The sequence below is a fragment of the Zeus faber genome, assembly GCF_960531495.2.
Source record: "Zeus faber genome assembly, chromosome: 15".
Lineage (NCBI taxonomy): Eukaryota > Metazoa > Chordata > Actinopteri > Zeiformes > Zeidae > Zeus > Zeus faber.
In genome coordinates this window covers 108,113-134,741 of record NC_137194.1, presented here as the reverse complement: position 1 = coordinate 134,741, position 26,629 = coordinate 108,113, and the positions used below count along the sequence as shown (strand labels likewise).

Here is a 26,629-nt window from a genome sequence, read left to right as displayed (position 1 = left end):
AGTGATGGAGTTGAAGCCTGCATTTTAAAGAACATGTTTTTTAAAGGACCCATTTTACCCTCTTCCTTAATCTATCTATTTAACTATTTATTTAATTCTCGAAATCCTAAAGAGATATTTTGTTTCTATTTTGGGGTTTTGAAGACTAGATATGGATATAGATGTGTGTATACATAGATGGATATATCTATATATATTCTTCCTGACAAGGTAAAAAAATGTCTTGCATGTGCTGACGTGCAACAAAAGTGGCTGAGGACCTATTATCTTCTACCACCAAAGTGAAAATGGCCAAAAGCATAAAGATGTCCAGCAGCGGCAAGATGAATAGTAATATTAATAACTAATAGTTTTTAATCTGTTGAACTTGGACTACTTTTTAAGTGGTTTACAATAGGTCAACCAAACCACACAACGTGGTTGACAATGGCCCAAATCTGGTTGCCCGGGACAGTTATTGTCGAGCCCAAAGTGTGTGTGTGTGTGTGTGTGTGTGTGTGTGTGTGTGTGTGTGTGTGTGTGTGTGTGTGAGTGTACTTTTACAACTTAAGCTTTTAAACTCCAAAAGCTACAGTTAAAAATACCCAGCTTATTTATCAGATCAAACTGACTCAACCGTCACAGCCAGTGGTTTTGACAATCCTTACATTATTCACATCCGTCTTTCTAAGATCAGCTCAATCCAGTCCAGTGGCGTTGAATTCCAGCGCAGCTCTGCTATCTCTCCATGCGCACGCACGCGCAGTGTGTTCCTGTACAGCAGACATGTGATGACCTTTCCGAGCAGTGCCTGCCTGGGCACATACTGTTCCCAGGGTTCTCCCTTCGCCTGGCTAGAAAAGGGAAACGGACGGGGAGGGGGGGCGTCCATGTTTGATCCCTGTTGAACACAGAGACGTGAAGCTCGCTCTCAGTTCAAACCAGTTCAGTTTTGACTCCTAATTTCCATCCTCCTACCGCATCGGCGTCACCCCAGTGCTCCACGGCTTGTTGCCTGCACCTAACACACACACACACACACACACACACACACTCACACTCTGATTAAAATCCAGACCTGATTTTTTGACGGCTTAATGAACTGCCTTTAAACATCTGTTTGGTGTTTGTTTTTTTTACTGTGTGGCTTCGAACACCTTCCTCTATCAGTGGAGGAATCTGATCACTTTGTAAAGCAGGCGTCTACACACGTGTGTGTGTGTGTGTGTGTGTGTGTGTGTGTGTGTGTGTGTGTGTGTGTGTGTGTGTGTGTGTGTGTGTGTGTGTGTGTGTGTGTGTGTGTGTGTGTGTGTGTGTGTGTGTGTGTGTGATGGAGGTGCAGGGACTGTAAGTATCACTGTGCAGTTAACAGCAGCACCCTGCATGGACCTTTGTGGCCCTTGAACAAGATTTAAGGCTCCTGTGAAGTCACAATGAAACAAGTTTTTAAGCAAGAGAGACAACAAGCGGCGAACAGAAAGACAGTGCTGTGAGTTTTTCTATGCTATTGGTCTAAATATGAGTGTCTGGGGCTGTTTGATCTAGTTATGCAGCCCTGAGACATTTGTTTGGGCAAAGACATTTACTTAAATGTACTTCAATGAAATCCTCCCTCAAATTATTAAAACTTGAGCAGGTGACATCAAAATGAACACCAGGGTATAATGTGAAACACAAGTAAAGCACATCGCGTGCGGATAAGGTTACACAAAACCCTAATAAATATATATATATTTTTTTACTATTTCCTCAGACCGACCCCATGCTAGTTTGACCACATTTCCAACTATCCTGATCACCAAACAGTGTGTTTGCCACAGAGCAGTGATTCACAAAGCCTCAAGTCGTTCCGGTCCCCAGCAAAAGGATTAGTAGTTAAACTTTTCCATTGTTTAATTTACAAGACTGTGGTAGTTCCGCCAGCCACACACCATCCAAGTGGCGTTTTTAGGGACCTCCGGCACAGAGACACGTAAGGCGACGGGTTGTAGACATCAGTTTATTGCAGAGAGCAGGCTAGGTGGAATAAGCCAGGAACAGATAGAGCATGACATGACAGGGCTCCTATCCTGAGTGAGTGTGAGGATGGGGGTTTCAACCTCTTCATCGTTAGCCCAACCAATGAGCAACAGGTATGCAGCCACTATGATCCCAATCACCTACAGCCAGGTCAGGTGTGGCTGCTCAAACTCTCCCAGCTCCACATCACAAAGACGTTCGCACCGTGAGAGACTGTCCAACAATGACTGTTTGGACCCTAATTTCAATGTTATCTCCCTAAAGCAGACACATCTGTGGCCTAGTGTGCATCACATTGAGGGAAGTTGATGTGAAGCAGGTTGAGAATCAGCCAAAGAGCGTCCAAAGTTAAGGACTGTATCAGTAAAAGTGGGGACACTGCCAGCTCTTTCCAACCAATAGGAGTTCACCACCAGCGAAGTTCGTCACCACCTACGCACATCGCTGCCTTTCACTGTTTCCAAAACATGGGGACGGACTGTCTGCATCAAAAGCCAAATATTTCAGCAGGAGAGTGTCTATCTGTCAACAGCTACTTGACATCCATTTAACATCCGGACATTCAGAGTCCTTTTTGAAACGCTCACCTAAATAACCGGAAAATTGGCAGCAACTCTAGCAGGTATAATGTTTCAATTCATGAAACGTACAAAGGCAGTCATTTGTTAGTGAAGAAATAAAAACAAGGTGTGTGTGTGTGTGTGTGTGTGTGTGTGTGTGTGTGTGTGTGTGTGTGTGTGTGTGTGTGTGTGTGTGTGTGTGTGTGTGTGTGTGTGTGTGTGTGTGTGTGTGTGTGTGTGTTGCGCAGGGTAAGGAGGTATCACTCTGTATGTCACTGTGTCCAGTCAGCTGAGTGACCAAGTGGTCATCGCGCCCGTCGTCACGGTAATCCATCCCATCCTGGCATCACAGCTAGTGGGAGGAGAGACGGACTCTTCCAGATGAGAGACTACCAGACAATTCTCACCCTTCTCTCTCTCTCTCTCTCTCTCTCTCTCTCTCTCTCTCTCTCTCTCTCTCTCTCTGTTCTACTCATCTTTATGAGCATGACATGTACACGTGTTGCTGAAGTGCTTCTATCAAATGGCATCACATCAGTTATTATGAGACATTAACGCAGAATATTGAGAACAACAGTGGAATTTATGAACAACAGCGGCTGGAAGGGAAGTAAACACCTAAATGACTAATAATTAGATAAAACTGTGCTCACCAGAAAGGATCAGGGTGTTTTTAAGTTTTTTGGTAGGCTGCGTCACACTGAAAGGTGTGTATCTTTGTTTTCCCTTTTGACATAATCAGATAATCCAGATTTTTCTGAAATTTTGAGAGGTGTGTTTACGTATCTGACAGCGCGAGGACGCATCCTCGATACAGTTGGGAAAGGTTGCCTCTTCTCTGGCGGCCATGTCTATCTGCGCCGTCCCAGTGTATTGTTAGTGTTTTCCTTTGTTCAGGTTCTTTCACTGAAGTAGGCTGCCACTCTGAGTCTCTCTCTCTCTCTCTCTCTCTCTCTCTCTCTCTCTCTCTCTCTCTCTCTCTCTCCATCTCTCTCTGAGTGTCTCTCTCTCTCTCTCTCTCTCTCTGAGTTTCTCTCCACTCCCACTAAGCTGTAGACTGTATAAAAGGTTATTTACTTTTTCGGATCTACCATCTGACCAATTTCCTGTATTTTCCCATCCATTTTCTCTCTCTCTCACTCTCTCTCTCTAGGGGTGTGTATGACATCATAGTAAAAGGAGTGTGTGTGGGTCAGTACAACAATAAGGGCAGCTTCGGAGAGCTGGCGCTCATGTACAACACGCCTCGCGCCGCCACTATCGCCGCCATCCAGGAGGGGGCACTGTGGGGACTGGTGAGCCTGCACTCACACACACACTCATTGCACATCTATACACTGTTCGTGAACATTTTAATTGCCCTTGAAAATGCATTTTAATCGTTTCATGCATTTAAGAAAATAACAATGCAAAGGAATCCTTTTGCCGTGTTGAATGTATTCACGTCTCCCATACCTTGAGGAGGTTCTTCTGTGTTTTCCAAACAGACCAGACTCAGTAACAGCTAGTGACACTTGCTCGGAACTTACATCTGTAAACGCAATTAAACAATATTAAGTACATTGAACAGCATTTTACATGACAACGCTGTCATTTCCTGTTTGTCATTATACATGGATAAGTGGTCAGATTTATGAGGCATGGTTATGTTTTCAGAATGCAAGAATGTTAATGACTCAATGTAAACAGCATGTGAAGGACTCAAAGTCTTTTCATTTATCAATCGTGCTCCGTTCATGTTGTGGCTTATTTAGTGAGTGAGAATGAACTCCTCTTTCTATCAATGAAGCCTTGATCTCCTGGTTTTTATTAATGCTTGTGCTCCCTCTGGTGGCTGCAGAGGGGAACGGCAACACCAACAGCTCTGAATGTAATAAAACTATTTAAAATGTGTTTCAAGGTGTCTTCTAAGGGAAACTGGTGAAATGCGTGCAATTAATTCAATGTGAAATAAATATCAAAGTATTTACACTCTAATGTAGTTTAAATAAAGGCCACACTATATCAAAATCACATCATGTAAATTCACTTTTGTGTTAATTGAGGTTTCTTTGGAAGTTCTGTCTCTTATATCTGATTTTATCTCTCCTATTTCTTTCTAGGATCGCGCTACATTTCGTAGGCTCATCCTCAAGAATAATGCCAAGAAGAGGAAGATGTACGAGTCGTTCATCGAGTCTGTGCCTCTGCTCAAGTCTCTTGAGGTTAGGATGCCAACCGGTGGGTAGGGTGGAGCTTTGGGAAAGGATTGTTGACTGCAAAAGTTTACTTGAACAAAAGACATGACAAGAGTAACCAAATAAAAAAAGAAAAAGGTAAAATGCATCATGTGACCTTAACACGTTTTCCACTGGACATTTTCTCCACAGACGATCATTTGAAGATCCAAAATATTAATTTGTGATTAACAGTAACATCTTAAATAGTCATATAACAAATAATATAAATACTGTTGTGATTTGCTGAGAGCAGCTCCCTGCATGCCATCATGAATGATCAGTTAATTTAGCAAGTCAGCCCATAAAACACCATGGCAATCATTGGATAAGTAGCCCAAATGGGGGGTGTGGGTGGGTGTGTGTGGGGGGGTGTGTGTGTGTGTGTGTGTGTGTGTGTGTGTGTGTGTGTGTGTGTGTGTGTGTGTGTGTGTGTGAATGGTATTGTACACACCCTTTCATTGTCACTCCTCCCTCCCTGTAGCTCTCGGAGAGGATGAAGATCGTCGACGTATTAGGAATGAAGCAGTTCACAAATGGAGAGAGAATCATCATGCAGGTGAGACACTGTGGGGAGAGGTCGTTCCTCTGGTTCCCTCCTACACCTCCAGACTGCTGCATGGTGATGGATGGATGGATGATGGACGCATAGATGGATGGTTTATAGATGTATAGATAGACGGATAGACGGACAGATAGATAATGTGATGGTAATGGAGGGTATTTGTCTGCATTGTGTTCAGGGAGACAAGGCCGACTGCTTCTACATTGTAGAGTGTGGAGACGTCAAGATCATGATGAAGAGTAAAGTAAGGAATTCATTCTCTCTTCCTCGTCTTCCTCATCTTCATCCTCTTCCACCTCCTCTTCTTCCCTCTCTTCCTCCTTCACCTCTTCTTCCTCATCTTCCTCCTCCTCTTCCTTTTCCTCCTCTTCCTCCTCCTCCCCTTCCTCCTTGTCTTCTTCCTCCTCCTCTTCCTCACGCCATTTCCATTGGAAAGGATTTACCATGCAACATTCAACTTAATCATTCCAGAAGTGTGATCAGAGCAAGTTTAAACCCTGGACAAAAACAAATTAAATGTGTAAAAAAAGGAAATTAAAAGAAGCCAGTCCTCCGTGTCACCATCAATAAAGTGATGATCAAAAAGAGGACAGTGATGATTGTTTTCTCCTCCTCCTCCTGAAGAAGGCTGTAGAGGTACACGTTCAGACAGATCATTTACTTCATGTTCATTTCTCCAGACGAAGGCGGACCATGCAGACAATGCAGAAGTGGAGATTGCTCGCTGTAGCAGGGGTCAGTATTTTGGAGAACTGGCTCTGGTCACCAACAAGCCCCGTGCTGCCTCCGCCTACGCAGAGGGCGACGTCAAGTGTCTGGGTACGCACACACACACACACACACACACACGCATGCACGCACGGCATCAGATGCTGTGTTTGTTATCATGCTTTAAGGGGACGTCCTCCTCCTCCAGGAAACTGATCCAGCAATGAGTGAAAACCAATCTGTTTTGAAAATGACAACATTGTAATTCCATCCTCATTGAAACACAGACGTATTAGGCGTAGTAACGGGTGGTGTCGGCTCCTCCCGCAGTGATCGATGTGCAGGCATTCGAGCGGCTGCTGGGCTCCTGCAAGGAGATCATGAAGAGGAACATCGCCCACTACGAGGAGCAGCTGGTGGCGCTATTCGGCTCCAGCATGGACCTGAGAGACTGAGCCTCCCCAAGCCCCCTCCGTGCCTTCTGTACACACACACACACACACACACACACACACACACACACACACACACACACACACATACACGCGGAAGCTTGACACAGCTCATTCAGACCCACATGCATCGTGTTGTTGTAATAAACGCGGGATCCTTCCAGCAGGGACTTTTTTTGTTTTGTTTTTGGCCCTAGGCAAAATAACTTGAGAGAAACAACTGATGAGTAAATATGAATAAAAACAAGCATCAACTGCATGTTGTGATTTATCACATTTTAAAATCTCCATTTAGAAAGAGAGCAGAACGATTGCTATGTCTCAGTGAGACGTCAGAGGAAATCAAACTGAAGTGCTTTTCATGATCAAACTCCAACGTTTGATCATGAAGAGTCAAATAAAAATCTATTCAAATGTCAAGTTATACAGTGATCTGTGCCCAACACACACACACACACACACACACACACACACACACACACACACACACACACACACACACACACACACACACACCTGCATAGACAAGATGTCTAAATAGCTTGGACTGGCCCTGACGCACATATATGTTGAGAAGAAAATCCCATAGTTAAACACACACACTGCAGCTCCTCAGTCCGGGTTGATAAGTCACTGTTAGAACCTGTATCATTATATCAAAACACACAACTTAGTTTCCGAACTCCAGTGTGAAGGATGAAATATTTGAGGTTAATTTGCAAAAACAGGGTTTCACTCTGAAACTATAAATGACCACATGACCGATATCATATATAGATATTGTGTCATTTCCCCCAAATAAATCTTCAAATAAATCCACATCACCCAGAACTGACACACAACCACACTCCCTTGGATATGTTCACTTAAACCTACATCGATTATCGATTCCCAAATAACTTGTTCTGCTTGTGATCACACACCCGTGCTCATCACACTTCTCTAGCCCATTTTAGTGAGAGACGCACGCACGCCCACACACACCCACCATTTGCTCATTGCTCCATCCAGCTTCTGCCTCTGTGTTTTCTCCTGCTGTTGTGATCCAATCAAAACACAGCAGTGTGAGGACACACGCACGCTTGTATACACACATAAACCAAAAAAAACAAAAATATTTTCACATGCGCAGGCTTTGCATTTACATATGAAGGCACTTAGACAACACAACGAGCCTCGGCCAAGGACACACACACACACACACACACACACACACACACACACACGGAAACACAGGCACCTGCAGTTGCAAAAACAGTCGCATGGGTAAAAGGAGAAACAAGAAAGAGGAAAAAAAAAAAGAATGAAAAATGCAAAAAAAAAAAAAAAAAGTCAAGACAGAAGAGAGAAGTTTTAGAAACATTTTATGAAGATAATAAAAAAAAGCTTTGATAAAATATTATTTAAATAAAAAAAAAGTATTTCCTCTTTGGGAGGCTGGAGTGCAGACCTTTGTGAGCGCGCTCCAATCCTTCTTCTACTGTCCTTGATTGAGTTGAGTTAGTGCTGGTGATTCTTGCAGTACCGCAGAAGAAGTGAGAACGATGATGTTTCTGGGCCGTTGTTATTCTGTAATTGACGCCACACTTCATTGTATTAATTATTAATGTATTGTTATGAATATGTATCCATTTATTTTTATTTTTTTGGTTTTACTTTGAACAATTCTGACAAAAAAGCAACATCCATCTCAGACAAAATGTAAAACAAAAAAATATATATTAATAAAATAAAAATGTTAGTGCTGATTTCTCCTTGATTATTCTTGAATGAGTTGTCTTGGATTTAAAAGGAAAAAAAATGAGAAGATAAAAAATAAAGCAAATGTTTTGTTAAAAATGTTCCTTCTCGGTTTAATTTTTAACGTACTGTATATTTCCATCCGGTTGAAGATTGATTCAAAAGAAGGTATTTTGTGATTGACTTAATGAAAATAATGCTTTCCACTGAAAACGTGTTCTTTTTTTGAACATATTTGACAAGATAATCAAATAAAAGCTTCCACTGTAGGCGTGCTACGTATTTACATCTTGATGATATATGATAATGATGACCTGATGATTACATGGGAAACTATTGTTATTAGTTCATTCCTAAATATGAAGAGCTGAGGGGGCAGAATTGGAATTCCCATATAATAATATGTGTAAACTGAAGTTCAATTAATGTTTCACGTGTAATGACTCCTCCGCGCCGACAGTGGGCGCACAGGGCTCAAGCACCCTGCAACAACGGCGCCATCTTTAGGAGCTGATCCTGGATCCGATTGGAAGCGAGCTTCCGGTCCCTTTTTAAACCGGGTCGCGGATTTCGAACTGACCTGGAAGCAGCTCTGGGTTCTGACCTGGAAGCAGCTCTGGGTTCTGACCGGGAGCCACTCGGAGACCGGCCTGAAAAGCCCTGAGAATGTAGGTGAAACATGGAGGAATAGTTCGTTTTTCGATGTTTTTTTCTGTTTGTGTATAGAATGTCGAACGGACATTAAATCTGGAGTTAGGATTTGCTAACTGCTGGTGTGTAGATGTATGTGGAGAAAACACATTCGAGACGATTGTTTTATGTGGTTTCAGCCCTTCTACCGAAAACCCCGAGCAGTGAAGGAGCGTTACCTGCGAATAATAATACTGATCATAATCATCATAATAATTATAATAATCTGTATATTCTTGACTGTTGTTTAGAGACACCGTGACAACCAGTTTCCTAGTTGTCAGTTTTATTCCTGTAACATTACGCTTTAAGGAGGAGCTGAGAAACTAGAAACTATTTAACCCTAACCCTAAACTATTTAGTAACCCTAACCCTGAACTTAACCATGTAACATTATACCGAAACTTCACCATCTATAACATAACTAAATGTAACCATCTAAAATTATACCTAAACCTAACCATCTATAACATTGTACCTAAACTTAACATCTAACATTATACCTAAACTTAACCATCTATAACATTTTACCTAAACTTAACCATCTATAACATTATACCTAAACTTAACCATCTATAACATTATACCTCAACTTAACCATCTATAACAACTTAACCATCTATAACATCATACCTCAACTTATACCTAAACTTAAACCTCTATAACATTATACCTAAACGTAAACCTCTATAACATTATACCTTAACTTAACCATCTATAACATTATACCTAAACTTAACCGTCCATGACATTATACCTAAACTTAACCATCTATAACATTATAGTTAACTAAACCATCATTAACATTATACCTTAACTTAAACCTCTATAACATTATACCTGAATGTAACCATCTAACATTATACCTAAACTTAACCATACCAACCAAACCAACTTATACCTATACTTAACCATCTAACATTATACTTAATTTCACCATCGATAACATTCCACCTAAACTTAACCATCTATAACATTATACCTAAATAAAACCATCTATAACATTATACCTAAACCTAACCATCTAACATTATACCTAAACTTAACCATCTAACATTATTCCTAAACTTAACCATATAACATTATACCTAAACTTAACCATCTAACATTATACTTAATTTCACCATCGATAACATTCCACCTAAACTTAACCATCTATAACATTATACCTAAATAAAACCATCTATAACATTATACCTAAACCTAACCATCTAACATTATACCTAAACTTAACCATCTAACATTATTCCTAAACTAAATCATATAACATTATACCTAAACTTAACCATCCATAACATAACTAATCTTAACCATCTAACGTTATCCCTGAACTTAAACATCTATAACATAACTAAATGTAACCACCTAACATTATACCAAAACTTAACCATCTAACATTATACCTATACTTAACCATCTATAACATAACTAAATGTAACCATCTAACATTATACCTAAACTTAACCATCAAACATTATACCTATACTTAACCATCTATAACATTTTACCTAAAGTTAATCATCTATAACATTATACCTAAACATAACCATCTATAACATTATACCTCAACTTAACCATCTATAACAACTTAACCATCTATAACATCATACCTCAACTTATACCTAAAGTTAATCATCTATAACATCATACCTAAACTTAACCATCTATATCATTATACCAAAACGTAACCATCCATAACATTATACCTAAACATAACCATCTATAACATTATACCTCAACTTAACCATCTATAACATCATACCTCAACTTAACCATCTATAACATTATACTTAACTTAACCATCTATAACATTATACCTCAACTTAACCATCTATAACATTATACTTAACTTAACCATCTATAACATTATACCTAAACGTAACCATCTATAACATTATACCTAAACTTAACCATCTATAACATTATACTTAACTTAACCATCTATAACATTATACCTAAACTTAACCATCTATAACATTATACTTAACGTAACCATCTATAACATTATACTTAACTTAACCATCTATAACATTATACCTCAACTTAACCATCTATAACATTATACCTCAACTTAACCATCTATAACATTATACCTCAACTTAACCATCTATAACATTATACTTAACTTAACCATCTATACCATTATACCTCAACTTAACCATCTATAACATCATACCTCAACTTATACCTAAACTTAAACCTCTATAACATTATACCTTAACTTAACCATCTATAACATTATACCTAAACTTAACCGTCCATAACATTATACCTAAAGTTAACCATCTAACATTATACATAAACTCAACCATCTATAACTTCATACCTAAACTTAACCATGTAAGATTATACCTAAACTTAAACATCTATCAAATTATACCTAAAACTTAACCATCTATAACATTATACCTTAACTTAACTATATAGCATCATACTTAAATTTACCATCTATTACATTATACCTAAACTGAACCATCTATAACATTATAACTAAACTTAACCATCTAACATTATACTTAAATTTTACCATCTAACATTATACCTCAACTTAACCATCTAACATTATACTTAACTTAACCATCTATAACATTATACCTAAACTTAACCATCTAACATTATACCTAAACTTAACCACCTCACATTTTACCTAAACCTAACCATCTATAACATAACTACATGTAACCATCTAACATTATACCTAAACTTAACGATTGAATATTATACCTAAACTTAACCATCTAACATTATACCTAAACTTAACCATCTATAACATTATACCTAAACTTAACCATCTAACATTATACCTAAACTTAACCATCTATAACATTTTACCTAAATGTAACCATCTATAACATTATACCTAAACGTAACCATCTAACATTATACCTACACTTAACCATCTATATCATTATACCTACACTTAACCATCTATAACATTATACCTAAACTTAACCATCTGTCATTATACCTAAACTTAGGCATCTATAACATTATACCTAAACTTAACCATCTAACATTATACCTCAACCTAACCATCTAACATTATACCTAAACATAACCATCTATAACATTATACCTAACCTTAACCATCTATAACATGATACCTAAACTTAACCATCTATAAAATTATACTTAAATTAACCATCTAAAATTCTACTTAACTTAACCATCTATAACATTATACCTAAACGTAACCATCTATAGCATTATACCTAAACGTAACCATCTATAACATTATACCTAAACGTAACCATCTCACATTATACCTAAACTTAACCATCTTTAACATTATACCTAAACCTAACCATCTATAACATTATACCTAAACCTAACCATCTATAACATTATACCTAAACCTAACCATCTATAACATTATACCTCAACTTAACCACCTATAACATTATACCTAAACGTAACCATCTATAACATTATACCTAAACGTAACCATCTATAACATTATACCAAAACTTAACCATCTAACATTATACTTAACTTAACCATCTATAACATTCTACCTAAACATAACCATCTACAACATTATACCTAAGCCTAACCTTCTAACATTATACCCAAACTTAACCATCTATAACATTATACCTAATCTTAACCATATAACATTATGCCTAAACCTAACCATCTAACATTATACCTAAACTTAACCATCTCAATTATACCTAAACTTAAGCATCTATATCATTATACCTAAACTTAACCATCTAACATTATACCTAAACTTAACCATCCATAACTAAACTTGGCCATCTAACGTTATCCCTAAACGTAACCATCTATAACCATCTATAACTAAATGTAACCATCTCACATTATACCTAAACTTAACCATCTATAACATTATACCGAAACGTAACCATCTATAACATTATAACTAAACTTAACCATCTATAATATTATACCTAAACTTAACCATCTAACATTATACCTAAACATAACCATCTATAACATTATACCTAAACCTAACCATCTAACATTATACCTAAACTTAACCATCTATAACATTATATCTCAACTTAACCACCTGACATTATACCTAAACTTAACCATCTATAACATTATACCTAAACTTAACCATCTAACGTTATACTTCAACTTAACCATCTAACATTATATCTAAACTTAACCATGTATAACATTATATCTAAACTTAACCATCTAAAATTATACTTCAACTTAAACATCTAACATTATACCTCAACTTAAACATCTAACATTATACTTAACTTAACCATTTTTAACATACCTAAACTTAACCATCTATAACATTATACCTAAACTTAACCATCTAACATTCTACCTAAACTTAACCATCTATAACATTATACCTAAAATTAACCATCTATAACATTATACCTAAAATTAACCATCTATAATATTATACCTAAACTGAACCATCTATAACATTATAACTAAACTGAACCATCTAACATTATACTTCAACTTAACCATCTAACATTATACTTCAATTTAACCATCTAACATTACACCTCAACTTAACCATCTAACATTACACCTAAACATAACCATCTATAACATAACTAAATGTAACCATCTAACATTATACCTACACTTAACCATCTATATCATTATACCTAGACTTAACCATCTATAACATTATACCTAAACTTAACCATCTATAACATTATACCTAAACATAACCATCTATAACATAACTAAATGTAACCATCTAACATTATACCTACACTTAACCATCTATATCATTATACCTACACTTAACCATCTATAACATTATACCTAAACTTAACCATCTATAACATTATACCTAAACATAACCATCTATAACATAACTAAATGTAACCATCTAACATTATACCTACACTTAACCATCTACATCATTATACCTAAAATTAACCATCTATAATATTATACCTAAACTGAACCATCTATAACATTCTACCTAAACTTAACCATCTAACATTATACTTAACTTAACCATCTATAACATTCTACCTAAACTTAACCATCTATAACATTATACCTAAACTTAACCATCTATAACATTTTACCTCAACTTAACCACCTAACATTATATCTAAACTTAACCATCTATAACATTATACCTAAACTTAACCATATAGCATCATACTTAAATTAACCATCTATAACATTATACCTAAACTAAACCATGTATAACATTATATCTAATCTTAACCATCTATAACATTATACTTAACTTAACCATCTATAACATTCTACCTAAACTTAACCATCTATAACATTATACCTAAACATAACCATCTAACATTATACCTAAACTTAACCATCTATAACATTATACTTAACTTAACCATCTATAACATTATTCCTCAACTTAACCATCTAACATTATATCTTAACTTAACCATCTATAACATTTTACCTAAACTTAACCATCTATAGCATTATATCTAAACTTCACCATCTAACATTAAACTTCAACTTTACCATCTAACATTATACCTTAACTTAACTATCTAACATTATACTTCAACTTAACCATCTAACATTATACTTCAACTTAACCATCTAACATTATACCTCAACTTAACCATCTAACATTATACTTAACTTAACCATCTAATATTATACCTAAACTTAAACATCTATAACATTATACCTAAACCTAACCATCTAACATTATGCCTAAACTTAACCATCCATCATTATACCTAAACTTAAGCATCTATAACATTATACCTAATCTTAAGCATCTATAACATTATACCTAATCTTAAGCATCTATAACATTATACCTAAACTTTACCATATAGCATCATACTTAAATTAACCATCTATAACATTATACCTAAACTGAACCATCTATAACATTATAACTAAACTGAACCATCTAACATTATACTTCAATTTAACCATCTAACATTATACCTCAACTTAACCATCTAACATTACACCTAAACATAACCATCTATAACATAACTAAATGTAACCATCTAACATTATACCTACACTTAACCATCTATATCATTATACCTAAAATTAACCATCTATAATATTATACCTAAACTGAACCATCTATAACATTCTACCTAAACTTAACCATCTAACATTATACTTAACTTAACCATCTATAACATTCTACCTAAACTTAACATCTATAACATTATACCTAAACATAACCATCTATAACATTATACCTAAACCTAACCATCTAACATTATACCTAAACTTAACCATCTATAACATTTTACCTCAACTTAACCACCTAACATTATATCTAAACTTAACCATCTATAACATTATACCTAAACTTAACCATGTATAACATTATACCTAATCTTAACCATCTATAACATTCTACCTAAACTTAACCATCTATAACATTATACCTAAACATAACCATCTAACATTATACCTAAACTTAACCATCTAACATTATACTTAACTTAACCATCTATAACATTATTCCTCAACTTAACCATCTAACATTATATCTTAACTTAACCATCTATAACATTTTACCTAAACTTAACCATCTATAGCATTATATCTAAACTTAACCATCTAACATTAAACTTCAACTTAACCATCTAACATTATACTTCAACTTAACCATCTAACATTATACCTCAACTTAACCATCTAACATTATACTTAACTTAACCATCTAATATTATACCTAAACGCAAACATCTATAACATTATACCTAAACCTAACCATCTAACATTATGCCTAAACTTAACCATCCATCATTATACCTAAACTTAAGCATCTATAACATTATACCTAAACTTAAGCATCTATAACATTATACCTAATCTTAAGCATCTATAACATTATACCTAATCTTAAGCATCTATAACATTATACCTAAACTTTACCATATAGCATCATACTTAAATTAACCATCTATAACATTATACCTAAACTGAACCATCTATAACATTATAACTAAACTGAGCCATCTAACATTATACTTCAATTTAACCATCTAACATTATACCTCAACTTAACCATCTAACATTACACCTAAACATAACCATCTATAACATAACTAAATGTAACCATCTAACATTATACCTACACTTAACCATCTATATCATTATACCTACACTTAACCATCTATAACATTATACCTAAACTTAGCCATCTGTCATTATACCTAAACTTAAGCATCTATAACATTATACCTAAACTTAACCATCTAACATTATACCTAAACTTAACCATCTATAACATTATACCTAACCTTAACCATCTATAACATTATACCTAAATTTAGCCATCTATAACATTATACCTAAACTTAACCATCTATAACATTATACCTAAACGTAACCATCTAACATTATACTTAAACGTAACCATCTAACATTATACTTAAACTTAACCATCTATAACATTATACCTCAACTTAACCATCTAACATTTTATCTTAACTTAACCATATAACATTATACCTAAACGTGACCATCTAACATTATACCTAAACTTAATCATCTATAAAGTTGTTAGACAGAAACTAGGAACCTACTATTGTTTCATGGGACTATGGCACAAATGGTTTCTCCATTTTCTTTTAAACTTCCATTAATATCCTAGAGTAAGGTTTATACACTTGGATGAACGGTTACACCCAGTTTAAATGTCTATTTCAGATGCTTTATAATGCCAAATGTATGTGTAACTCATTTTATCCTTGAAAGCATTATGATGGGTTTTTTCTCCCTTAAAATAGAACGTACAATTTTGTAAATCAGCATAAAACAAATAAATATATTCAGTCCTATCATAGCACCACAACGAGCACGAAACATAGGCTTTGACCCCAAATAAAACGATACATTTCCTTTTGCACAATATGCCAATGTAGATTATTCATACATACACTACTCACAAAAAGTTCGGGATATTTGGCTTTTGGGTGAAATTTATGGAAAATGTAAACAGTTCACGCTACAGTGATATTATATCATGAAAGTAGAGCATTTAAGTAGAAGATGCAATGGTGATTTCCTCATCTCAAACAATTTATTGAAACAAAAGCCAACAACAGTGGTGGGTTTACCACAACAAAAAATGTCAATGTCTCAATAACTTGTCATGTGCCCTTGAGCATCAATTACAGCTTGACAACGACATCTCATGCTGTTAACAAGTCAACTTATTGTCTGCTGAGGCCTGGCCCCCCACTCTTCTTGAAGGGCGGCCCTCAGGTCATTGAAGTTCTGGGGTACAGAGTTACGAGCCTTTACACGGCGACTCAGCTGATCCCATAGGTTTTCTATGGGATTCAGGTCTGGAGAAAGTGCAGGCCACTCCATTTGAGCTACGTCAGTCTCCAGCAGCCGTTCCCCAATGATGCGACTTCGATGAGCTGGAGCATTGTCATCCATGAAGATGAAATGAGGCCTGTGTTGTTCATGCAGGGGCACAATGACTGGATTAATGATGTTATTCAGGTAGTATGGGCTTGTCACTGTACCATTCACAAAGTGTAGGGCAGTTCTGTATTGACTAGACACACCTGCCCACACTGTAACACCACCACCACCAAAGGCTCGTCTGGTGACAACAGTGGCTGATGCATAGCGCTCTCCTTGACGTCTCCAACATCGTTGGCGGCCATCATTTCTGCAAAACGTGAATTGACTTTCATCAGCGAACAGCACTGAGGCCCACTGGTCCCTCGTCCAGCGTAAATGCTCCCTGGCCCATGCAAGACGATGATGCCTGTGCCTGGTGGTGTGGTCAGGTGCCCTTGCAGGTCGTCTAGCACGCAGACCACGCTGATGTAAACGGTTTTGAATGGTCTGACGTGACACTTGGTGCCTCTCACCTCCCTTAAATGTGCCTGGAGATGAGTGGCATTCATCATCCGGTTGCGCAGGGCACTGTTCACAATGAAGCTGTCATCAGTGTGGGATGTGGCCAAAGGACGTCCACTTCTTTGCCTTTCTGTGACTCCTCCAGTCTCTGTATCTCTGTTGCAACCTGCTGATGACACTCTGTGATACTCTAAGCTCAGTGGCCCCTTCCCTCTGAGAACATCCTGTTGAAGCCTCACAGTGGCGAGGTGCTGTTGATCAATTGTTAGGTGTCATCTTGGTCTCATGATGTCAAAATGTGAACGGCATGATGAAGAGGATTGTTTAAATACCAATTCTAATTGAACCAGGAAATGTATTGATGGATTCATGGATCAAACACCTGTTGTGAATTTTGCCGTTCAGCTCCTCGTTAGAGAACAGCAAGTTGTGCAAAAAGTACTGAAACACTGAACAGTTGGACATGTGCATTCAAAAGTTGAGAGAAGGTCAAATTAAGTTCATCTGTAAAGGTTAAAGTGCATTTTATGTTCATCCTGAAATTTCACCCAAAAGCCGAATATCCCTAACTTTTTGTGAGTAGTGTATATTATTTTGATAGAAAATTACCTTTAAATTGGGCTAAAACTGCCATTAAAACTTGCTGATATCTGCAGATACCTTGAATAACCATTAATTCACATTTGCACAATTTCATTGAGTCCTACATTTCTGTGCAACAATGGACAGTTGTCGCCTGCTGTACCCTTTTCAATACAAAGTTTCTTTCAGTTCCTGAAATACTGAGTTAAAGGTACTACTGTTAGTAGGGTAACTACTGCTTTGAAATTAAAACCTCTTTGTATTTCCATGACACATTTACTGGTATTTACTGGTATTGTACATTTACTGGTATTGTACAGACCTTTTAGTTTTATATACTCTGTGACATATCCAATGAATGTTTGGGAAGTTAAGTGACACATCAGCTGAAGGAAAACATGTCAAGTCACTGTTGGTGGTGGTGATGGTGTCCATCACGTAATCTTCTGGCTGATTATCAGTCAACGAGCAGCTTCCTCTCGCATTTCCCAACATCCTTTTAGTTTGTTGTGAGCCTGTTAAATAAATTCTGTGGTGTCCACCACATGTTCATAGCTGTAGAAAAGGCTTCACCATCATCCTCTGTCTTTGCGTCCTGGTTTGGTGAGTTAAATAAATGTTTTTTTTAGATGGCTTTGAAGACTTGAAATATCTGGTCTGGGGGAGCGTTTCAATGCTGTACCGTACAGTATCTCCAATGTTTCAATGCCATGCCTCACGTTTCGGGAAGGAAACACATTTACGCTCCTTAAAATAATACGATAAGTAAAACGGTTCAGGCCGTTGAATGTGGTCCAACATCTCAACCCAGAAGGCCTCTGTATTGACCAATGCGTCTGGAATCACATATGATTTGTACTATTTTGTGCAGGTTTTAGTATGTGAGTGTATTTAGAACCAGCAAGACGTTCTTACATCTTATGGAATGTTATGAGTTTGGTTAGACAGTGTTTATTGTAGGTAGTTAATTTCTGAGCCATGAGGATTATTTCGGAATAGCATTGCCAAAAAAAAATCCCTGTCTCTTATGGTGTAACGGGTGTGGAAATGCTTGGTGAACAGATTCACCCGCAAAATCACAGATATTATCTTCACCTGAGAGACACTTTTTTCACTGTGTTTGTGAAAAATCCTCAATGTGTGTCCAGTGGATGTTAAGGACGTGAATCTTCAGCCATGGATTGGTCACCTGTGCCTGTGGAACCCTTTGTCGCACACTTGTTTTCTCAATTTAAAAGAAGAGGCGAATTAGCTTTGGTAATTCGGTAGCCATTACACACCCGAGGGGTTTGGAGTTGAATGACCGTCATTTCCCCTTCAACTCCGATCACGACAGGTGCGAACTGACGCCATCGACAAACTCCGGGGGCGATGACGACCTGCAAACCGCCCCAATGCAGGATTCTAAGAGAGCAGTGGGCGAGGAGGGTCCAGCACAGACCCTTACAGGGACTGAAGCCTGTGGAGCCTTAACACTGGACCTGGAAGCTTCAGAGGATGTGGATGTCGTTCAACCAGGAGGCAGGGAAGGGGTTGGTCCAGCATCGAAGGCGGAGGACGACCCAGAGATGATCCACGCCGTCCCCATCCACCTCCGCCCGGACCTGCTGGTTCCCTGCGCTGACCTGGTCAACGCCCAGTGGCAGCGGAGCCAGGTGGCCCGGGTCCACTCCCTGCAGAAGTCCTGCGCGGAGTTCCCCGTCTGCCTGGTGCTGCTCTGGGGCTCGGGCTGGGCGGAGCGGCTCCTGGGCCATGCCCGGCTGTCCAGGGTCGTGGGCCACAGGGGGACCCTGTTCGTGGAGTCGGTGGTGGTGTCAGAGGCGGAGCGTGGGCGGGGCTACGGGCGGATTCTGATGGAGGAGGTGGAGCGCTACGCCCGGCGTCGGGGGTTCAGCCGCCTGTGCCTCACCACCCATGACAAGCAGCACTTCTACGCCCACCTGGGCTATGCACTGGCAGCGCCCGTGCAGAGCGCTGGCGCCATGACAACGTTCGTTCCAATGGCGATGCTGCAGAATTTTTCCAGGATGCCGGCTGTCGCCAGGGCACAGATGGAGACGGTTACAGGCGCTGAGATGCAGCAAGGGGGTGGAGACTCAGGGATGGGTGGTGTAGTGCTGCTTCCTGCTGCTGGTTCAACTTTCTCTCCTGCTCCTCTTACTCCTCTTCCTCACCTTCCCCCTTCTCCTTCAACTTCATGTGTTCCTGTGACATCTCCAGGTCTCCTTTCTCCTCTCTCCATCCCTCCTCCTTCACCCCCACCTCTCTCTATCCCTCCTCCGCCACGATCAATGCCTCCACCCCCACCTCTCTCCATCCCTCTTCCTCCACCACCCCCACAACGTTCCATCCTCCCTCCTCCACTCCCACCTTTTTCCACCCAGTCTTCAGGCCAGCAGGGGGCTGAGACCTTGTCTGAAACACCTTACAGAGATGCCAAGGGAGTCCCCATATTCTGGATGCACAAATACATCTGAGCCACAATTTATCACCTCACTAATATAAGAGGACAGATTTTACACCTTATGATGTGAAATATCTGACTATTGATGAAAAGAGTGGTGAATAGACTATTCTGAGGAGAAATAATGGAGGAAGACAGGAAAAGAGGTGGTTAATATCTCTAATTTCTAAAAATATCATGACCTGATCATTTCTATCACCCAGCCCGACATCTGACACCCCAGGGAACATGCACAGGATAGGAGATAGGTCCTTAAAGTCCTCCTCAGTCCATGTACGAGACAGGATAAACCTGGTGAAACTGATATTTAAAATGTTTTACACTTCATGATGAAACCCTCAACAAGGATCCCTGAGCATCCACTTCCTCCAACTTCCTGAATTTTATTCAATTAAATTTTACAAACTTCATTAATCCATATGGGCAAATGGGTGCTCTGCATTTAACCCATCCTAGGGGTCTTTAACCCGTCCAGGAGTCCATGGAGTGTTAAATTGATGCTCTTGTAACTTCAACTTTCCCCTTAACTGCCTTTTTGGAGACGGAAATCTTTCACCAATGATGTTCTAGTTTACAGAGTTTAGTTTTGATCAGTACGTTTACAGGCGGTGAATCAAGAATCATTCTGTAAAAACCTTTTCTTTCTGTATGTTGTAATTATAAGTGGACAATAACGCCTTTCTGCTCGAATGCCAAAATATTTTTGAATACAATCATTTTGATTAAAAACAAAAATTATCGTGATTCTTTGACATTTAATGTGAAAAGAATGTTTATAAATAAAGAAAATGTTTATGAAACTACTGATCAATAATGGTCTTCAATTTTTACTGCTTTTTATTAAGCTTTCATTGTATTCTTATGCCTACAAAACTAGATCTTCAATCTGATCTTTAGTAGTTTTGGTCGATCGCTTCCACTTCTAGAGATGATGAATACCTTTTATACATTTCGTCATGTGTATATATACTCACAATTATATATCATATACAATTATTATGTATGTACTCGTATTATCTGACAGATAACTAAAGACAAACAGTGACATGACTTCATCCCTTATTGAATCATAAATCGCATTCAATAACATGACTTAGATGGTTTCCAAATTCAGAAAACCAGACAACAATGTCTGCCTATTATTATTTTACTGTATTACTTATAATCTGTTCCCCATTTCAGGAAGAGCATTGGCACATGTCCTGAGCAGCCATGGAGCTGTCTCTCTTTCCCCTCTTCCTCCTGGTCGCCTCACCCGGACCTGGCGCCACTCAGCCCCGACCCCCCGCCCATAGAGACCCTCACCTCTACGCCCCCGCTTCTGGCCCAGTTTTGCCGCAGAAGCCCTTCGTGGTGGTGTGGAACATGCCCACGGCGCACTGCCAGAAGCGCTTCGACGTGCACCTTAACCTCAGAGACTTCGACATCGTGGAGAACCAGCGGCAGCGATTCCGGGGCCAGGTGGGTTCTTCAAACAGGTGAAACTCTTGAGGGGTGAAATGCTCTCTTCTTTCGGTGGACTACGTATGGTAGGCTTGACCGAGGGTGCCTGATTTTTAGGCCAGTTGGCTTCCAGTCCCAGGGAAACAAAGTGAAATCAGACAAGCAAAGCGCTATTGTAATAAAAAAAAAACATGGAATGTGATGCTGCACTCATGGAGATTCTCATGTTTCTCAAAATCCAAAGTCAGCCAAATGTGTTTCATGGCTAATGACGGAAAGAGGTGTATTGTGAGACTTTAAACATCTGTACATATTTGGGAAAAGTCCCAAAAACACAAATCTTGTTTCATGTTAAGTTGTCTGCTAGATTTGATTGTAATATGGAATCAGAAGGCCTCTGCCAGGTTGTGGTTCTCCCAGTGATAGGTTCCAGTCGCTGGATCGCTCAGTGGGTAGTGCAGGGGTCTCACTTCCCAGGTTGAGGGTCCTGTCACAATCTATTTCAGGTGGTGCAAACACGAGAGGATTTATTCCCCATGAAGCTCCACGGGTTCGCTCCATTTTGGAAAAGGTTAAAGGTTTGTGTTTCCTCAGCGGATGTATTTCAAAATAAATACAGTGACAAGAACAGGGGGACACACCACATAGCTGAGCTCAGACAACTTTTTCAAACCCAGCTGTTGACTCACGGATCTATACGAGAAGACTTTCCCTTTCTCTTGACCTCTTAATGAAGGACAAACATTGTAAATCATTCTTGAACCTTAAATATTGCATTATTTATATTAAGAAATCAAAATATTTGTTTTTTGTAATAGCAAGTTTTCTACAGCTTTATCTGTGATGACTCTCAATCGTCTCCAGAACCGGGGGGGTGTGGTCTCACCCTAATTAATATTCATGACATGATCTTTGACTGGCAGGTACAAACTTTACAAAGTTTCATATAAAGCAAGGTTCAATGGAAATGTGCTGCTTCCTAATGTGATGATCTGATCTGATTAGGTAATAAATAAACTGGTTAATGAATGTATCTTATGACATCATGAGAATCAGAGAAAAAGATTGACTGAAATTGTGAAGGAAGTGTTGGCATTTCCATTTGATTCTGAATTTGAATCTCACCAGAAAATGAGAATCTTCTACCGCGACCAGCTGGGGAAGTATCCGTACCTCACCCCCGATGGCAGGAAGCTGAACGGCGGGCTGCCGCAGCATGGCGACCTCGCCGCACACCTTTCCCTCGCCCGGACACAGATCTCTGGCCTGATGCGGCCCAACTTTGGCGGCCTGGCCGTCATTGACTGGGAGGAGTGGCGTCCGCTGTGGGCGAGGAACTTTGGTGCCAAGCTGGCGTACCGCCGGCGCTCCGAGTCACTGGCAAGACGGGAGAGGCCGGAGCTGTCGGAGCAGGAGGTGAGGGTGGCGGCCCGGCACGAGTTTGAGGAGCACGCACGGAGGTTCATGGAGGAGACGCTGCGACTCGCCATCAGAGTTTGTCCCAAAGGACTCTGGGGGTTCTATGGGTTCCCCGCCTGCTTCAATCACCATAAGAGGGAGGAAGGTGGGTTCAGTTGAAAAAAGGGATATTATTTGGGGGGGAAATTAGCTTTTTGTCTATCCTATCCAGAGTCATACGAGAAGGTCAACACCTATTTCCTCCCTCCATTACTGAGATAGCGACAGGCTGCATGCTAATGTCTTAGAGGGAATCAGCTAGCCTAGCTCCTGTCAAATTGAGGAAATACACCTTTCAGCATCTCAAAAGCTGAGTTCTTTGGTACTGCTATGTTGGTGCTGCAGGGTTGCCAGGGTTATTTCAGACAGCTGAGTTTTGTTGACAGTAATGTTCTGATGCAAGGCATTGCAGTTGGAGAGTTCATATTTGCCTGATTAAGGGAAATATAAGGTCAGGTATTTGGACTTCAGCATAAAAAAAAACATAGTGTAGCACAGTGCTTGCACAAAGATAGATAAACAGTAGTTTTAAGTTTTAAAAGGTTGTGTAGGTCTAAAAGTATAGGGTTAATTGAGCAGACTACCTTGTCATTTATTTGTAATTTGGTGTTTTTAGAGGATGTATGGTCGGTAAACTATTAATACATATCAGTGTCTGTCAAAATTTTGCAGTCCTTGCAACTTATGCCTGAACCTTCATGAGCTGCTGTTGGTCTCTGTGAGTGGAACCTGTAGCTGACTTTCTGTGATATCAGCTCCTGTCTTATCTTGCTGTTGCTGTTTAGGTGGCAACTACACCTGGCAGTGCCACCCCAACACCCAGGATCTGAATGACCGTCTAGCCTGGCTGTGGCGCCACTCTACTGGACTCTACCCCAGTATATACTTGCCCCAAAGGCTGGCCACGAGCCCAGATGCAGCACTGATGGTTAGGTACGACAAAGAAATTTACTCTTACTCTGTGTGTGTTTGTATATTGTTGACTTGATTTTGTTCACCACTAACAAATGTGCTGTGCTCTGGATAGAAGTCAAATGGCCAAATACCTTATTGATTCTGTGTTTTTCTTTCCTCTTAACTCAGACACAGACTGCTCGAGGCTGTGAGGGTGCTGTCGACCTGGTTCCGTGGCAATGATACCAGCCCCACCCCCTGCATCCTGCCCTACGCCAGGCTGGCCTTCACACACACCCTGACCTTCTTGAACCAGGTGATGACACACACTGTTTGACAGGAGAACACTCTGTGGTGAAAGTCAAGCTGAACAAAATAAGTGTCAACTATTTGTTGACCATTTTATTTCAAAGGCTGTGTGTGTGTGTGTGTGTGTGTGTGTGTGTGTGTGTGTGTGTGTGTGTGTGTGTGTGTGTGTGTGTGTGTGTGTGTGTGTGTGTGTGTGTGTGTGCAGTCAGACCTGGAGCACACGCTGGGGGAGTCTGCAGCTTTAGGGGCTGCAGGAGTGGTTTTGTGGGGAGAAACTGAGTTTGCAAAGTCCAAGGTTAGTGTGTCTGTCAGATGATTTGTTTATATGTGTTAACCCAAGTGAAAAAACAAGTGTGTTGTCTGAAAGTATATATATATTATACCTTTTATGTATTCACAAAAAAGGTATAAAAGGTGTATATATATATATATATATATATATATATATATATATATATATATGTATATATAGTATAAACACTTACATATAGTATAAACAAGACTTTAAGTATTATTGAACAGTTAAATTTATGTGGGGTAAGTTAAACTGCCATTTGTAAACACAGGGCAAGCAGAAACATCCAGTGCTTGTAATATAATAATAAAATTGTATATAATAACATGAATCAGTATCACCCAGCACTGATTAGAATGATAGATAATATAATAAAAATAAATATAGACTTAATGATGAAATGATAGAATGCATTGTATAAATCCTCTCTCATCCAGGATCAGTGTCTCCGTCTCAGAGACTATGTCCAGACCGTGCTGGGTCCCTACGTCCGCACCCTGAGGTCCGACGCCCGGAGCTGTAGCGGCAGGCATTGTCACGGCAACGGGCGCTGTGCCAGGCGACACCCCGGTTCGGGCCACATGATCACCAACTCCTCCCGACACTATTTCCTGTGTGTGTGTTACCGAGGATGGACGGGCGAGCGATGTGAGATGGGAAAGGGACCAAAAGACAAAAGATGAGAAATGACTATTGAAGCACAAAGAATTTCAGGATGTTTTTTTTTTTTTCTGCTCTTCACTCACAACTGATATTTTCACTGTGATTTTATTGTATTTTATTTATGAATCATTTTTATTTCTACTTTGAGAGGAAAGTACACTTTGAAATAGTACAGGTGGAAGTGTGCAATGTTAATCATCTTCACCATAATTTCAACCGCAATGCACAGAATACATAAAACAATCTAAATCCACTGTTTTGCACCAAAGAGAACCATAGTGAAACCCAGTGATCCATCCATGGTTGTTTTTTACAGTATTTGTGTGATTTGTGAAAATAACTATTTTTGCACTATATACTTTGCCATGGCAAACCACAAAATGCACATATTAGTTTTCTGTATATGCAGGCACAATACACAATGTATTTGCTCTCAACACTTCTATCTTTTATTAAAAAAAACTGTAATGCTTTTTATATTGTTTGCACTATTTTTTATTCTCTTAACTCTTCATCATCACATTTTCCAACTCTTTCAAAAGGCCAGTGCCTGTATTTATATCTTACCTTTTTGATGCTGAAAACTGATATTTTCCCATGGGGGACAATTGGGAAGGTAAGATTAACTGATGCCACAGACCAGCCGTGAAATATGATTCAGTAAACGTATAAAGTTCATATCAGGCCACAAGCATAAAACCCAGAATACAAAGTATATGGAACATATGATTTGATGACCATTTTGGAGACAGGTTCTTTAATTCATTCAACTTTGTTGGTATAATCTTAA

General features: G+C 38.9%; 3 protein-coding genes across 7 annotated transcripts in view; all 3 read left to right on the top strand.

Moving 5' to 3' along the window:
* Positions 1–8,245, top strand: part of prkar2aa (protein kinase, cAMP-dependent, regulatory, type II, alpha A) — a 67,673-nt gene extending 59,428 nt beyond the window's left edge. For 4 of the 5 annotated variants that reach the window (XM_080014798.1, XM_080014800.1, XM_080014799.1 and 1 more), the window contains exons 6-11: positions 3,712–3,853; positions 4,661–4,762; positions 5,259–5,333; positions 5,518–5,583; positions 6,020–6,158; positions 6,335–8,245. In XM_080014798.1, coding sequence (XP_079870924.1) covers positions 3,712–3,853; positions 4,661–4,762; positions 5,259–5,333; positions 5,518–5,583; positions 6,020–6,158; positions 6,335–6,696 — 886 coding nt within the window. In that variant the 3' untranslated portion in view covers positions 6,697–8,245. The remainder of the gene's footprint in view (positions 1–3,711; positions 3,854–4,660; positions 4,763–5,258; positions 5,334–5,517; positions 5,584–6,019; positions 6,159–6,334) is intronic. The other variant, XM_080014802.1, reaches the window with a different exon arrangement.
* Positions 8,246–19,707: 11,462 nt separating this feature from the next.
* On the top strand, positions 19,708–21,218 carry naa80 (N-alpha-acetyltransferase 80, NatH catalytic subunit; the record flags this gene model as incomplete). The annotated part of the gene is made up of 2 exons (XM_080014467.1): positions 19,708–20,520; positions 20,563–21,218. 2 exons carry the CDS (start codon positions 19,708–19,710, stop codon positions 20,788–20,790), a joined length of 1,041 nt encoding a protein of 346 aa, XP_079870593.1. The 3' UTR covers positions 20,791–21,218.
* A 582-nt stretch (positions 21,219–21,800) lies between these two features.
* Positions 21,801–26,316, top strand: hyal3 (hyaluronidase 3). Its single transcript, XM_080015075.1, has 6 exons — positions 21,801–22,238; positions 23,349–23,784; positions 24,464–24,611; positions 24,762–24,888; positions 25,087–25,176; positions 25,614–26,316. Exons 1-6 carry the CDS (start codon positions 21,990–21,992, stop codon positions 25,857–25,859), a joined length of 1,296 nt encoding a protein of 431 aa, XP_079871201.1. The 5' UTR covers positions 21,801–21,989; the 3' UTR covers positions 25,860–26,316.
* Positions 26,317–26,629: the final 313 nt, after the last annotated feature.